This window comes from Phoxinus phoxinus (assembly GCF_949152265.1).
Source record: "Phoxinus phoxinus genome assembly, chromosome: 11".
Classification (NCBI taxonomy): Eukaryota; Metazoa; Chordata; class Actinopteri; order Cypriniformes; family Leuciscidae; genus Phoxinus; species Phoxinus phoxinus.
Window position 1 is genome coordinate 17,473,488 of NC_136886.1, and position 18,162 is coordinate 17,491,649.

The 18,162-nt window shown below is 38.7% G+C and overlaps 1 protein-coding gene across 4 annotated transcripts in view; it reads right to left on the minus strand.

The window, feature by feature from the left end:
• rab6ba (RAB6B, member RAS oncogene family a) overlaps nt 1-18,162 on the minus strand; it is an 89,320-nt gene that overhangs the window by 31,555 nt on the left and 39,603 nt on the right. For 2 of the 4 annotated variants that reach the window (XM_079628413.1, XM_079628415.1), the window contains exons 3-4: nt 1,488-1,541; nt 995-1,100 (exon numbers count right to left, since the gene is read on the minus strand). In XM_079628413.1, coding sequence (XP_079484539.1) covers nt 995-1,100; nt 1,488-1,541 — 160 coding nt within the window. Of the gene's footprint in view, nt 1-994; nt 1,122-1,487; nt 1,542-18,162 lie in introns of all 4 variants that reach the window. The other 2 variants (XM_079628412.1, XM_079628414.1) reach the window with 1 other exon arrangement.

Genomic DNA, 18,162 nt, shown 5'->3' on the forward strand with positions numbered 1-18,162 from the left:
AGCCGACGTGTATATTTACAATTTTTTGAGGTGCATGCAGGAACTGTATTATTAACTGTATCGAAGCATACGTAAGCCAAGCACTAATGTGAATGACTGATGTATCATTACAGTTTATAAACCAAAATCTTGCTCCATTCTTTATCATGACTCAAAGTAGAACGACAGACAATCTGCATTAACAGACGCAGTTTTAGGTAACAGTGGCCAACAGCTGATTAGCAGAACTATTTCAATAAGACAACGTGAGTTAGCCAGAGACCTACACAATATAAAACACAAAACTACATATTTTGAACACTCTGTATAAAATATACACATCAATAATCAATCATACTTATAATTTGTGATTCAGAGCAAGCTGGTCCAAATAAAATGGGTACTGTTCCATCTTTAATGGATAAAAAAAAACGAGTTTTGAGAAGCAATCGTCAGTAAATTACGAGAATACATATTATGTTAGTTATGGTTATATAATTTCTCCTAATTTTAAAATACACTTAACATATTCCAGCTATTGTGCACCATAAATTAACTCACTCATAAAGTAATTGTATACCAAAACTTTTCAACTATGATGGCAGATGGCTGGGTAGAGGTTCTTTTTGATTATGAGGTTTTATTATGGCATTTGTGCCTGCTCATGTGCAGCCTGACATCAGTGAACTTGCTTCTGCTTCAAGGTGACTGCTTTACCTATAAAATCAGGGTTTATATTTTCTGGTCATATCAATAGAGTCGTGTGCACCGCTAACTCTGGCTCTAGAAGTCACACTGGGGCTTGGATAGATAAAACTGTCATCTTTTTATTGTGAAAAATGACCAACAGCTGCTTCTTACATCTTCGGGGATGAATCTATCTGGTTATAGTGTTAAAGACAGACCTGTTAAAAATACTTTACTGATAGAAAATGCACGTCATTGATCACATCTCAAAATGGCAAATCGCTGAAGTGTGTGTGTGTGTGTGTGTGTGTATGTGTGTTACACTCACTTGTGATGTCATACACCACCACAGCTACAGTGGAGTCTCTTATATAGCTCGGGATAAGGCTCCTAAAACGTTCCTGGCCTGCAGTGTCCCACAACTGCAACCGAACCTGCAAGTCAGATATCCCCAACTGAACAGTCAAATTATTTAGCCTCTCAAACACACATATACACACAATTACATAAACATATAAGCAAGGAGGTGAATTGATATGACCTCATAAAACCACGTACACCAAACTGCCCCGTTGAAGGTCATGAAATCATTTCTGGGTTATAAACTCACAGAAATCTCTAGACGATACAATCTATTTTCTTAATTTACATGAGCTTCAAGCTATATACCGAAACTGCCAGCAACTCAACTGGTATAATAAAAAAAAAAGCTTTTTGAGATTCAATATGGTGTTATTAAAACATTTCTCATTTGACATTGAATAGACAGAGGACCAGTGCATTTGATTTACTGCTGTGTTAGAACATAGTAGACTGCTTACCGTTCTGTCCTCCAAATACATGGTTTTTGACAGGAAGTCGATTCCAATTGTCGCCTGTTATGACAGAAGGAAAACATCATGTAAGAACAAAATGAAATCAGATGCTGCAATTGAGTGGAAATACGGCTGTTTCTGTGCATGGCAAACATAAATGTGTTCTTGATATCGTCCTGAGAATCAGAAAATGGTTTAGATTAGAACAGCCGTTTCGTTCTGCCTGTCCGTTTGATGAGGGTACTAACTGCTATACATGATAACTCTGTTCTGGGACCTGCCTCTCTTTATGATATATTGCACATATTACACTGTCAGAGTGTGGCCATCAATTAAGAAAATAACATACATACATTAAAAATAAATTAATAAAAAAAAAATTTTTATTCTATTCTCTGATGAGGAACTATTAATAACAGATTACATTTATATCTGTTCCTCATATAAAAATTAGGGATAAACAATAAATCAGTAACATATTGTTTATTTGCCAATTTTAACAATTATTTTACTATATATCCTCGTCCAACTATCACACAGAATTTAAATGTATATGGGTTGCCAACATTATTGTAAGATAAAATGATGCATTGGCTCAGGCCACCTCACAACTGCAATGTTGAAATTACTTAAACACTGATGGAAAGAAAGTGCCTTCTGATGTTGAAAGCAAATTCATTCTCCGCTGGTGCTTTTATTGCAATAGGAGTGCAGTCAATTGTGTCCATTACGTTTGTAAAACCAGCTAATGCTGAAAATTGCCTTTTGAGTGTAACTGTTGAATTCAACATACAGCATGTTTTTAAAACCGTCTGTTCAATTCACCTCAGTTGCCAAATGCCAACTATGGCGAGTGTATGTACGCTTGGGCGAACATTTGCATAATGGTATGTGCACTAATAAGTTTGTTATTTATTATTCCAGATGTGTACATATTACATACACATTTTTCGTATGAATTTTGCGTGTGCTTTTGTCCAGGAGACCCCTGGTCTTCTCAGTTGTAGCTGCAGTTGATGGATCAATATAGGTCCACTGTAATTGGGATCTGAGGAACACATCATGGACATTTGAAGTACAGAGGATTGGCCTTTTTGTGTGCGATTCAGTTTGTCTGTGATAAGTGTAAAATGTCTAGCACAAAAGAGCAGATCGGAAAAATAGCCACCCTTGAAGAGCTGAGCCTTTAGAAAGAAGCTTATTTAATGACCTGTCTCTGGCAAACTTTCAAAGATTCAGTTTAAATGTATTATATTAAATATAATTTTATTAGTAAAGTCAAATTTAATTGTATAGCACTTTTCACAACACAAATATTCAATGCAGCTTTACAGAAAACCATGATGTTGATGTTTATTATATCTTAATATCTTGGTGACCGTGATTTCACCAAGTACAAGAAGTTCCTGGGTCAACATCTTTGTTGGGAAAAACATTCCAATCAACCAATCAGATTTGAGGGACAAGTTTACAATTTATGTAAAGTTTAGCCTTAAAACTAGGGCTAGGTGCTTCTACATCTCTGTTATTCACTTATCTCTTCCATATGAATTTAGGTATAAGTTATGGGTAGGTTTAGGTTTAGGGGTAGGGATAGGGTTAGGAATAACATTTTGACAGGAATGTTATTCCCGGATCAATATAAATATGTTATATTTTTTATTATCCAGTAACATTTCTCGGCAAAATCAGTTTAAATCACAGTGATCTTCATGCCTTACTTCACATTTAACAGATTATTGCTAGGTGATAATATAGTAAACATTTTGTGATTATAAATACATTTAATCATTTGAGAATATATTATTTAGTATCACTCTACACAATTTTTAAGATGAAGCATGTTTTATGTTTTAAGTATATAAACTGCTTTTTATCTCTATCTCTCTGTCTCTCTTTAGTTTTCACGTAAAAATAGGTAAAATAATCATTGTGAATTCAAAATAACCTTCAATATATAAAATTTTAGGTAACGTTTCAGATTTTTTTTTTACATTACACATGAGGCATATAATGCGCTGTTCTTAGTTTATTTCAGTGATTCCTGCACTCCTATTTATATACAGTGCCATGTGAAAATAAATTATATTTTACTCAAATTGTGAGCTTTCTGTCAGATCAAATGTAATTGTAATGCGCGTTACTTCCAACGATGTAGAAGGCAGGGTGGTTCCAAATAGCAGCAAGGTTTATTTTATAAAGACAAACAGAGACCCAAAAGGGTTCAAACAACGCAACAGCGTGCTAAGCACAAACAACACCGAAGCAAGAACTGAATGAACTGAAGGACTTAAATAGACAGGATAAATGAACTCAATAATGAATAGGTGACAACTAATTATTCAATAACAATGTAATTAAATGAAGAGCGAAAGGAAATGGAACAAAGGGAACAGGTAACTGAAGAGAAACAAACTAAAAGTACATAAACAGCTAAACAGACCATGACAGTAATAAGTGATGAAAAGTGCTGAAAAATAAAATAAACAACTGTACTATTGCTTTTCATTAGAGTCTGACTCATTTTCCAATTACTCTTATGAGCTGGTTCTTTTAGGTAACGAGTTACAAATTCACAGGTTATCGGTCGAAATCATAATCATCCTAAGTAATGAATAATTTATTGCATATGTCAGAGTGATTACTGAATAAACATTAGATATACTTACTATACTTAATAACTGCAAGTAATCTTTACTCACTCGTACCCCACTAAATGAACTGAGAACTCACTTACTCTTATTATATATATTATTACCATTATATCATGAAGACCTAATATCTTTCCAAACCTGACTTTCTTCCTTCTGTGTGACAAAATAAACAAATTCAAAATATCTTCGTTTGTGTTGAAACTATGGAACTACATATTACTATTGATTAGCATTATCAAACATGGACGTTTTATTATTATTTTATTTTAATACTGTGAAGCTGCTTTGATACAATCTGTATTGTGAAAAGCGCTATACAAATATTCTTGACTTGACATTAATTTCTATAAGAACAAAATTCTTTAGAAAATTCTGGTTCATGCTTAGTGCAGACTTTAAATATATATAAAAAGGGGTTTCTGTGACGAAAATAAAAAGAAACCTCCTGTGTTAAACAGTGTCAAGATGAAAACCCAAAGGTGTTGAGCTTTTCAAGGAAAGAAGGCGAGAGAGAGAGAGAGAGAGAGAGAGAGAGAGGGAGAGAGAGAGAGAGGGAGAGAGAGAGAGAGAGAGAGAGAGAGAGAGAGAGAGTGACGCCGATGTTAAATATAGAAACTTCCACAGCTAGAGGAGTGCTCGCACAAAGAGATCCAGAATGAATTATTCATAAACATTTTAATTATTAAGCTTCACACACATCAGTTTTAAAACACAGAGCGTGGCTTCCAACACAGCTTCCCAAAAGCCTCAAGAAAAAAGGTGTTCTGATAAGAAAAGGAAAAATTGAATTCCTGTGTAGCTACTAAAATCCCTATAAATAAAGTGGAACTGGCAAATAAAACTGTGACAGGCACACAAGTAAAAGTTGTTGCTTTAGGTACCAAATGAGGAAGCAGCTAATTACGAGTCTTCATTTATGCTTCCGATACACTGTTCAGACAATATTGTCATACAGTCTGTGACCTAAATTATGCCCATTGAGAATATTAGCATAATAGACTATAATGAACATATAAATGTAAAACATTATCAAAAAAGCAGGCATCATAGCCGATCTCGCACAACAGACGGAACATGCCCTTTAGACACAGTGCACCAGTAGCGGTGCCCCAAGGGAGGATGGCAGGAGTTTGATTAGAATCGACCGCCAATTAAAACTCCACCAGAAGAGAAATTATCCGCACTAATCTGCTTCACAAAGCACCACCTTGAGTGAATGTCAGGCCGAATCCTGTTTATCTGTTTATCTTTCTATTTGCATTTAATCAAAGCATACATTTTAAGAATGCAACATGCCCCAGGTGAGCAGACTCAAAGCGTGCTGGGAGCTTCGCTGTTTACAGAGTGCCTGTCTGTGATTGTACAGTCACGCAATCCAAATCATATTACGAAGAATGGAATGCTGACCTGCAGATGAACATTTGTCAAATTCAACAGAATCAAATCTTGTCCTATGATTAAGCTGGTACTTATCCATTGTTTTAGACCTTGGCGAGTTTCCCATTTGGCATCGATACCCCTGTACCCTGAAGACAAATGACATGCAGTGGTCCACAGCATTTCATTAAGGCATATTGATTGGAATGTAACAGCTCAATGCGGGACATGAAGGTACAGTATGACGTCATTCAATCGGCTCGGTGAATAATTTGAGAAATGTTAAGCGTTCGCGTGGGTTAATGCTGGGACATCTGGTCAATATCAGGAAGGCTTTAACGTGTTTACATTATACAGCTACATTTATTTAATTTAACATGTGACAGGACTCTCAAGGCTACACTAATCATTTTCTTGGCAACACAGACAATATGTCTGTGACGGTTTTTAGTGGTCCAGGTCATCATAGAATGTCAGGTAAGATTTATTCAGAAGCATCTGGGCTTGTTTATCTATTTACTGAAGACAACGTCAATACAGAAAGAACAGATGCTACTGAATAAATCTAGCCTGCAACAGCAAAATCAACTGAATTCGACCATAATGTGAATCTCAGTATGCATTTTATACGTGTTGGTGTTGCAGACCTCAACAGATGAGAATGTGTCTTTTTCAATAAGAGAGAGAGACAAGAGTTTGCTGTTAGTCAAGGTGTCCTCTGTGTTGTCTAAGAAGACTCAAGAAGACGCGCCATGGTTGTCATAGCAACTCAAGCTCTCAACTGCCACCCAGAACTTAGAAAATGCAGCTCTATCGGTCTTTGTCAGGTGACGTCACACTCGCGATACACGAAGTGCATTATGGGCGTAACCGCCATTTGTAAGGTATCGATGCTGGGGTATTCTGATGTTGGAGAATTGTGTTTTTCATTCTTTTTTCAAACTAAAACATCCTTAACATGACATTATCATCATCATCAATACAGCAAACCTATCTTTGATATTACTACTGTGTCCTTCGGTGGGAATGTAAATAAATCCTGTACACAGCCGTTTATGAAATGTCCGTGGGCTTTAAGAGATTTATAGTTTTAAAATTGTTCACTGGTATATGCGCTTATACCATAAACAAGATAGTTGACAATGTCCAAGTACGAGGATGAGGAAAACAATTCGCGATCAGCACTCCAACTCACTGCAGTTGGCTCATATATGGATCTATGTTCTGAATGGATGACAATTTCTCCAAATAACGGTACCTGCCATATTTATCGAGTGCCATATTTATCGGTACGACCTTTTCTCAGTTTTCTTTTCAGTTATTTACTTGTTTTCTCTACTATTGTAATCTCTTCAATGCTCACAGTCAGTAGCGATACCTCAAAAATGGCGGCGTTGTGACGTCACACACAACAAACCCACGTGTCTGACAAAGACCGATACTCTTACAGTAATATACTCATTATAACACATTTTTGTAATAAACTTCAAATACATAAAAATACATGTGAATAATAGTACACATATATAGGACTCTCACATGCGCAGCAGGCCTTAACCTCAGAGTGCCATAAAAGAAACGAGTTACAAGATGGTGTCTCCACAATTAACCATAGTACGGTGCATAGTAAGCAGCTATGGCACCAATTAGACCTTAAGCGTGGATGGGGACCTTAAGTTCTCCTTAAACTCTCCCCTTCAGGGCATAACGTTTCCTTGTGGAGGGAGCTCTAGTTTAGGATTCTAGAGTTCACAAGCTGGTCCCCCTCAGAGGCCAGACCCACAGTTCCACTTCTCTGGCCGGGGATGATATATTGTGCCCCTGGCTTGCGACACAAGGTCCCTCCTAAATGGGAGCCATCCAGGAGAGATAGAAGGTCAGAGAACTCAGGCCGGCCAGAACGGGTTTACTAGCAGCAGACGAACCCCATCCTGGTGAATCCTCTCTAGAACTCCCAGGACCAGAGCAATCGGGGGAAATGCGTACAGACGCAGTCTGCACCAAGGCATCCAGCCCTTGTGGAGAACCAGAGCAGACAGAGGATGCCACTTCCAGAAGTCCACTTCCACCTACACAAACTCCTTCCAAATCAACTCCAGTAGCATAGTACTCCCTTGAATCGAGGTGGACAAGAATCAAATTCTGTTCCCTATCCCTATAATCCCTATCTAAACCCATTGAGAAACATTTGACATAAGCTTTCATGCTGACGAAAATTATACTAAGGGAATCAGCCCCTTGAGACTGACCTCTAGTGCTCTCTGAGTAGTGTGTTGGTGCCCTGAAGCGGATGACCGGCAGGGAACAACTGAACACTCTTTTCTCTTACCCTCCTCGGAGGGGCAAGCCTCCCAGTGCCACAACGGGTTCGGGCGAATACTGAGCAATGGTCTCGCTGCAACCGCTGCTCCCCGAGGGTGCCAGGGGTAGAAGACCGATTTTCTGAGGGCACCACAGAGAAGTGGGCACACTTTGTGATGGTGTAGAGTAGACCACTTACCCTCGGAGGGGTCTCCCCTCAAAGAGCTGAACAAACTGGCATCGGAACCTCTTTCCCAAAGCCTATTATAAACCCAAAGTATAACGGTCCTCAGATCCGTCATGGAGCAGTCGATGGTGCGGGCTGTCTCATTGGTGAAATGGAGAGACAAATCTGTGGCCAGACACAACTCTTTCACAGTGTCGGGCCCTGCCCCCTCACCATTACCAGGTCTCTTAGCAGGTCAGCCTGGTATGCCTACAAGATGGCATAGTATGCAGACACGCCCCAGCCTGACACGCTGCCACATACGCTTAGCGGAAAACGGCATATTCCAGGACCTCGACTCCTCAGTGTGGAGTTTCGGAAAGAATAACAGGCCCTGACGCAGAGGCTGTGATTTACTAAGGAAATGTTTGTCTAGCTTGCTTGTCTTGGAACTTTCTGCTTCTTGACCAGCCAATCTATGGTCAGCTTGGCCATGGCACAAGTCACAACCTCCACTAGCTCCTCTTATGCAGCAGAGAGACCTACTCAGAGCTATATAACGGCAACACCTCACTCGGGGCGGAAGAAGCCGTGGAGTGGACTTCTGGATCTCGAGTGAATGTGCTAGTGCAGGTGAGAGCAGAGAAAGGGGCAGGCCAGTCTCAAGCTCCTCTGCGAGCTCCATTTGCGACCCCCATGATCTGAGCCGCCGCACCGCATTGGCAGACGTGGGACCTGAAGCACGAGAGGAAACGAGCCTGACCACTTTCCTCAGATCAGATACGTAACACAAGCATATAACACAAAGGTCACGTGTATACCCACCAGTAAGACAACAAGAGCAAGGGGGAACAGAAGACCTAAACTGCTTTGTCACCATGATAATATTATTATTTTGTTCCTACGGGACAAACAAACAATAAATAGACAAGGACAAAGGCACAAAAGCTGACGCTGTGTTTTTCCCTCGAAAGGGAATCAACATTTATACACATACATTTGGAAAGATGCTTTCTTCCCAAATGTCCAAAGTAAAAGGCCTTTGAATTGCATTTGCATTTGCATTTGAAATCTTATTGAAATATAATAATATGAAAACAATATGATTTGCACACTAAATCAACAGAAACTCCAGCACTATTGACCTATTGAAATGCTCATGATAGACGCACCCGCACCTCAAAATGACTGGCTGCCGCACAACGTTTTCTACCAGACATTGGCATAAAGTTGAGCATTTCTCTACTTTTAGATGCTCTTGACTGCTCTCAACACTTTCTCCAATCTGCTGTCAGTCCCACAATGCCCTGTGTGGTCGTTTCGCACATACAATGAATTAAAAAGCAACAGGATGTTATATAGCAAAAGTGTCTAAATTTAGTATTTGCCAAATTATAATTTTTTTGCAGGATTTCCTACACTGCTATTGAAAAGCGATATTTTTTTTGTTAAGTTATTGAATTTGTCAATAATAGCTTGCAAACAGTGTGATCTGTGTAGTCTAATTCACTAAAGAATGACCAAACTAAATTGTTTATTTTTAATGAATCTGACAAAAAGAAATCACAATTTATCAGTTTGAATTAGCTTAATGACTCACTAATTCAGTTAAAGCCATGTTTGAAAGTACATTTGACTCAATCAAAAATAATACATTTCAGTTAAATCCAATTCAAACTGAGAACTGATAGAGTATTATTTGTAAGGTTTGTGAGACAAAAATGGCTAACTTTATATGACAATGTGCAGTTAAAGAGAAACCTTTAAGTTTCATTTGAATAAACTTTTACCCAACAACAACAACAACAAAAAATAGATAAATAGATTTGTTTTTGTTGAAAATAAATTTAGGACAAATTATGGTGCTGCTACAATAAATCCCTTAGGAGAAACTGCTTTGTGCTTCAAAAAGCTTTAATACTTGGGTGAATAAAGATTAACAAAGCATTTTGTCATTTCATTCTCTGTTCCAAAACCTAGGCTGCGTTTAAGTAAAACAAATAATTATCTTCCCTCGCTAACTTCCCTCCATCTCGTTCACTCGGATGTACGTCATTGCTTAGGTTGCACGAGTGTCCACTACTAGCAGAACCCTTGAAATGTGTTTAAATGGAACACCCTGGCCTAAGCCCTTGATCACTTGGAATCTGATATGGAGCCGATTTATTGTTTACAGTTTTTTCTTTATGAATTTGATTTATGCTTTCTATAGGTCTGCATCTATGCTTGGGTTATTAAAAATGTTAATGAAATATAAGCAAATATTATTATTTATATTATATTACAATATTATTAATATTATACAAATATATTCATATATTTACATTAAATATAAAAAATAAAAAATACACAAACAAAAGTTATAACAATACAATAAACTATAACGGTGTCAAAAAAAAACAGCCAGCTTAAGGTAAATACAAGTATTAAATGTGGTTAAATGTCAAAATAACTCATCCATCACACATCAATATCATACACTAGATTGTGTGGGGTGCGGGTAAATCTGCTGTGACGTCACAAGCATTGTGGTGTGTGGATCTGCCTGAAGTGTACATGTTGAGTCGACCCGCTCTCTCTGTCCAAATCGAGGGGTCGAGGGTCTGTCCAAATAAACTTCCCTTGTCCAATTGACGAAGTTTAACGCACTTCAAAATGGCGGTGGGGATTCCCCCAAGAGGAAGTGCTTAGGGAAATTTGCGAGTTTCTGTCTTAAAGTGGAGTTAAACTCAGCCCTAGTGTGCTGCCTCGTTGGCAACTGCCTAGACAGCTGGTTACTAAGCATTCTAACTGAAATGGAATCTCAATGGCAGATTTGGAATGTGACACATAAGCTGCAACTCCATTTGTCATAATGATAGCTCTTCTCACATAAAAGTGACACGAGAAGAACGTGTAATACTCTAAAAACAAATATAGATAACACAAATGTTTGCAATGCATGATAGGATTGCATTATTTTTAGAATATATATGTAATGCTGCCTTAGAATTTGGGCAAAAAAAGGTATATTAGGAGGTGCTTAATTTTTGGAAAAGCCAAAAATGTTCATGTCAAGAGTGTGCCTATGATGCTGTCTACAGAAGCAGCTCACTTTTGAAATGAAGATTCTTTGTCTTCTCTGCTCCCTGGTTGTGCTGAGCAGAAAACAGTCACACTCCAGTGCACCGTGTTGAGTGGCAACTCAGTCAGGCAAGACAGCACAGTTCTCCCACTGGACCCTATAGTAGCATGTCCAAATCTCACATCTGCAGCCAAACGGCCATCACAGCAAAACAACTACAAACTCAGCAAGTCAAGCTGATTTTTTGACAGGCAGTCTGTCTATGCTCTTCCTTTTCATTCGTTTAATTCTCTTTTCAATTTGTTGCTCTGCTTCTTACCCACACTTTTTCTGTACTCAAATCAATTATACGATAAAGTTGGAAAGAAAAACTATGCAAGAACCAGGGCCAAATGTGTCATTCCAGAATTTTCTGGATGACTTAAAGCCCCAGTGAAACGTAGTGTGTGTTTAATACAGCTGACTGTTCAGCCCTTTCTAATGAAACGTCTCACAGGCCCTACTAAAAAAGAAGATCTGAAACCTCCTGCTGTGCTGTGCTGCTCGCTCTCTCTCTCTCTCTCTCTCTCTCTCTCTCTCTCTCTCTCTCTCTCTCTCTCTCTCTCTCTCTCTCTCTCTCTCTCTCTCTCTCTCTCTCTCTCTCTCTCTCTCTCTCTCTCTCTCTCTCTCTCTCTCTCTCTCTCTCTCTCTCTCTCTCTCTCTCTCTCCTCTCTCTCTCTCTCTCTCTCTCTCTCTCTCTCTCTCTCTCTCTCTCAATTTCAACAGCTATTAGATTTAAGAGGGCATAAAATAGACTTTCCCCCCCCCCCCCCATCTGCAGCAGGGAGGTGTTCTACAAGAAAATGTTTCTGCAATTTTACTCATGCAAGCAAAGCCATATTTACCAAAAGGAAACTAGATATTCCCAATGAGTTGGCAGGTGGAACGTAAGGAGATGGTAGAAAAGATGGTTTTGTTGAGTTTACATTTTAATTATGTAATATTGTAGACAGTACACTAATATAAAGCTAATGACTCATCCTTTGTGATTAGCATTGTGCAAACAAATTCATTATTGTTGGATCATGGATCAAGAAATCAAATAGGTTGTGTAATAGTGAGTGATGCAGTGTAACGCCGTGGTTCAATCAAACGAAGGGAATATCAAATTCCAAGAATTAGTCTTTTAATAATAAACCAAAATACTCAGGAGATCATACAAATATGCAGAAGAACAGAAAACAACACGTAATGTCAACAAGAACCGACCAGAGACTAAACTAAATGGAGTATATAGGTAGAGCGGGGCACAACCTAACACGTTTTGGTTTTGGCTCAATTATTTAAAAAATAATTAAGTTCGATTAATAAGTAAGATTAATTTCTAGAACCTACCATTTTCGTACAGTTGTACTGAAAGTGACAGAAGTGCAAATGTTACAACTTACACCATATGCGGGGTTAATTAACAGACAGAGGGGTTAGTTGTAACACTTGTGTAACACACACAATTCAGTACTATTTTATCGGTATACAGTAGTTTGATATTGTTTGTGCATCTGTATAAATATCCATAGACATCCATCCATCCCTCATCCAATCATCCTTCTATTATGGATCAATATCATGGATATTGGAAATATAGATATAGGAAAGTTAAATGTGGCAAAATAAATATATAAATAAATACTCAAACCTGAAAAGTTGTGTGGCTCCCTGTTTTCATTTCATTATTGTTGTACACTTGGCGGCTTAGTTAGTTAGTACAACTAACCCTGACTAACTATGTAAAAGGTCCGTGTTACATTTAATCCTGCGTTAGGTTGTGCCCTGTGCTTCCCTACACAGGACTAGACGAGTAAGTTAACAATGGGCAGGTGGACACAATAGGTTACTATGGTAACAGATAGGCACACACTAGGAAACTAAGTCAACTAAGGAAGACAGGAAATTAACACAGGAACTATCAGCACAAAACTAAGCCAAAACAGAACATAAACGTGACAGTAGTCTCCCCCTCCTGGAAGGTGTGTCCTGGCAACGTAACTGAATGTCCAACAGTGGTGAGAAGGAGGGGGCTTTGGAGGAGGACAAGGGGTTGTCAAAGGGTAATAGGAGGAGATGACAGCAGGAGAAACTATGGGGGAGAAGAACGTAGGAGGAGCCAGGGTGGAGACAGGAGGAGGATCCAAAGCCCAGCCAGGACGAATGCACACGGCCGAGCTGAAGGGATGAGGTGTAGCCAGGGCCTGGAATCGCATGGCGAGACTGGGCGACATCAAAACAAGGCAGAGCCAGAGGGACGAGGGAGCCCGGCAGAGCCAGTAGGATGATGGTCCACGATGGAGACAAGGATGCATGGAGCCAAGGTGGAGCCGATGGGTCGGAGGGCGGAGATGGAGTCCGGGGCTCTGTGGCCAGAGGCAGAGCTGGGGGATCGTCACACCAAGGCGGAGCTGGGGACCGAGAGGCCCAAGGCAGATCCAAACCATTGTATGGTGCCACTGAAGGAGGAGCTGAGGAGTTAACAGGAGCCAGTGGAGTGGGACGCTGGGTGGGACCATCTGAGATGCAGGAATCTCTTGGAGCTGGGTGGGACCAGCGGAGACACAGCAGACTTGGAGCTGGGTAGGACCATTTGAGACGGAGGAAACTCTTGGATCTGGTGGGGCCAGCGGAGACGCAAGAAACGGGACCAGCAGAAGAGACAGGACTTGGTAATAGGAGGGAACCTGGCTAAATGAATAACGCAACAATTGTTTAATTTCTTTATAAGAAATTTTAGGAGAAACAAGCTTATACGTGAATATAACTGAGAACACATAACTGATTTACGACAGAGAAACCTCTGAGCAAAGCAATTTTCCTCTGGGTTATTTTGTTATGATTCTTTGATGGTTTTATATATCATCAACATAAATTGCACTTTCATTTTCCAAATAGAGTGTCTGGTAGCTGAGGTCTAAAGGGAAAAACAGGAGCTTTTGTTCTAAATGGTCATTTTCTGCTCACATTTCTCTCCAAATGCTGATTTAACAACGACTCAGACAGCGATGAATCCACATCAGATGGAAAGGCATAAATATGCAGATGTGTCTCTCTCATTTTGCATAGAGAAGAAGACTGACAGATGATAAGAGTCGGGGGTGATGCTCTCTGCTCTTCTGGCATATGTTATCATGAAAGCCCACTGCCAGACATCTTAAGGTCAATCTCAATGTTGAGGAGCAGCTTGATTTGAGCTTATTCAAGAATATGCTAATTAGAAAAGAGCTACTATCCCTTCCTCTCTCCAGTGTAACCGTACAGAGTAACAGCTCATTAAGATGCCTTTTACTTCTCAAAGGTGACACTGATGAGGCAATATATTTTATTCATATGCAGATGACAAAAGGAACTGTTTGGTTTCAGTCAGATTCAATTGTCATCAATGAACCTCCTTAAACAATGAACATGACAGCATGGCCACGGTCATTGGTCTGAAACAAGGTTCTGGAATCTCAGCTTCACTGAATGCCTGTGATCCCTCCTGCGTTTGAGGAATGGATTTGACAATGAAAATAGTTCAAGTTGATGTGTGACATTTCTCGATTGTAAAGAACTTTCTCCTATCCCCGTTTAATGTGATGAAACAACTAAAAGTAAAAGGTTTACTTTCCGAAAAGGCTATTAAAAATACATAGCATGACCTACACAAAAGTTTGGGGTCTGTTAGATTTTTTTATGTTATTGAAAGCAGTCTTATATGCTAATTTTATATGCTCATTTCATATTTATGCTTATATGACTGCATTTATGTGATCACCAATACAGAAAAAAAGTTATATTGTGAAAATTATAATTTGATAACTGTTTTCTATTGTAATTTATGTATTTTTTATGTATATTAATGTATTGTAATGTATTTTGTGATTATTATGTGTTATTATGCGTAATTTATTAATGTAACGCAAAGCTGAATTTTCAGCATCATTCCTCCAGTTTTCAGTGCCACATTGTCCTTCAGAAATCATTCTAATATGCTGATTTGCTGCTCAAGGAACATGTCTTATTATATTCAGTGTCTAAATACAGTTGTGCTGCTACTTTTGTGGAAACTGTGAATTTTTTTCCAGGATTTTTGATGAAAAGAAAGTTCAAAAGAACAGCATTTATTTGAAATAGCAATCTTTTGTGGCATTATAAATTCCTTTACTGTCACTTTTGATCAACTTAATGCATACTTGCTGAATAAAAGTGCTTCTTAAAAAAATCCAATGTCCCCAAACTTTTGACTTTATATAATATATTACAATTTCCAAAATATATTGGAAAATTAAACATCTGGTTTTCATCACAATAATTTATTTGTATAGTGTAGGGCATCCTTTTGCAGCCAATACAGCATCAGTTCCTCTTGGGAATGACAGATACATGTCCTGCACAGTGGCCAGAGGGACTTTGAGCTATATTTATCTTCCCGAACAGTGGCCAGGTCACTATATGAGGCTGGTGGAGGAAAATATTTTCTGACTTGCCCCAAAGTGGCTACAACATATTTAGATCTGGTGACTGTGCAGGCCATTGGAGATGTTCAACTTCACTTTCATGTTCATCAAACCATTCTGTCAAAAGTCTTGGTTTGTGCATTTGTGCATTATCATACAGATACACAGCACTCCCTTCAGGGTACAATGCTTGAACCATTTGGTGTACATGGTCTTCCAGAATGGTTCGGTAGTCATTTGCAGTGATGCGCCCATCAAGCACAGTAGGGAATTCAATGATACTGAAGCCCAAAACATCACTGATCCATCCCTGTGGTTCACTCTGGGCACGCAACAGTCCATGTGTTAATACTCTTTGGGGCTTCTCCACATCGTAACTCCCACGGATGTGGGAAAGACAGTGAAGGTGCATTCAGAGAACAATACATGTTTCACATTGTCCACAGCCCAAGATTTACACTGTTGGCACCGATGAAACCGACATTTGGCATTGGCACGAGAGACCAAAGGTTTGGCTATAGCAGCCCAACCATGAATATTGACTCTGCGAAGCTCAACCGTTTGGGTGGAAACAGGAGAGTCAAGGTGCACATTTAATTCAGCAGTGAGTTGGGCAGCTGTGTTATAGCTCTGATATGTCTCCCATTATGCAATATTATGGATTGAAATATTTTATGTACAGCTGTGCTATTGCTCTACTAATTCAACCTTCACGCTCTGCTCATACTGATGGAATGTAATATCAGTGAAGATTGGCCAAGCATAGTATATAGGCATGAAACCTCCAACACTATATTGGCTTTTTTATTAGTGTTGTTTTTATAAGGTTTTGGAAAATAATTTATCCGTGTAGAAGTAAAAGTTAAACTGTCATGTGGTGTAACCAAGTAAAAATGTGAGTGTGCAATTTTTACAACAACTATTATAAATGTATATCATTTATTTGTGGAGTTGCACCACATTACAACTTGAACTAGCCTTGCATTGCTCTATAAAGATCAAATTATCTGACAATTTAAAAGACATCATCCTTATCATAAAAGATGTGTATTCCAGGCAGTGAATAATTACTGTTTATTGCATTATTTTTTGTTACATTATTTTTTTCTAATTAAAAATTGAGCATCAAGTCATTAACTCAGATATAACATCTCTTTACAATAGGTCTATACAGAAACATCTGTTTACAATAGGTTAACACAAATCAGTTTAGTGAGAATAAACACATGGTGTAAAACAGCGCTCTGGATTTGAGATTCCAGAATCTATCATCTCGTCAGAAAGCACAACACAGTCTGTTCACAAAGCACTCATGTAATCGTATTACAGTTTGACACTGTAGCAGCGCAGCAGGCTTAGTTTGGTTTATGACACTAACATCGTCTTATCGTTACACACATTGTGAGAGTGAAAGTCAGGGGGCTGGTTAGAGCTTAACTCCAAATTCAGTGTTTCTTTAAATATTAAACTATTGTCAGTGTGGAGGAAAACTATAAGGGTCAATTATTTAATTGCTTACACAGCACATGTATATAACAAAACATTAACAATAGATTGGATAAATAACAAATATTAATCCATATTTGTTTGCTGATGAGGTTTTCTTTTGGCATAGAAATGTAAAACAAATATATACTCTATGTCCTACTAAAATTTAAATGCAGAGCCCACAATTGTTGGTACAGCAGAATAGAGAGGATATAAAGAGAGGGAGAAAGGCAATATCAAGGCCAGAGAGACTTCAGAGAGCTTTCATCATGCATATGTCTCAGACGGTTGGAGTATTGTGACAGGTAGAACCTGTAGTGCACTAAAGCTGTGACTCAGCTCAAACACAAAGACATCTAAATAGACACAAGCCTACAGAGCATTTCAGCCTGAAAAAAACATGACACTTTCACATCATTTCAACGTCCTTCAGGTTTTATGGGTTATAAACCATGCAGATAAGTGGAATGGAAACATTCAATTTCAATACAGATGTCTTAGACATTTGGACATAACAGAATGCCATTAATGGGTGATTTTTCAATGAAGGGCACTTTTGACAACTTGAAATACTTTTGACGACTTGGAGAAAAGTCAATTGTCCTCTAAAATCCTTGGTGTGACGGTAATGACAGCACTATTAGGAACAGTGATTCTCATATGAAACACTGAAAACTGTACACAATAATACCAAATTAATTGATGCAACAATAATCCGAGTAATTGCATCACAAAGCAGAAATGGTATCCAAGATGTCTATTAAAGACCCACTGAATTGCCTTGAAACACACAGCGTTATTCAATGTGTTGGCGTAATTTTCACTGAAACAGGAAGACAGGATGGGACATATGGAGTAGCTCATCCCCTTTTTAAAAATGGCCACGTTTCGCCTATATCACGGCTCGGCCAGGGGTGCGTTTCCCGAACAACGACATAACTCGCTGCTTAGCTATACGATGCATCGTTGAAGAAATCAACTAGCTAGTCACGATTGCTTCCCGAAACTATATTGTCGCAAATTGGTCGTTCAACCACGTTGGTTTATGACGTCACGCAGGTGGTGGAGTAATAACTTATTTTAATGAAACTGTTTGAGATCTAATTGATGCTGTTTTTCTATAAATTACAGACATGGCATCTGAGGACTATTTCTCATTGCTTTA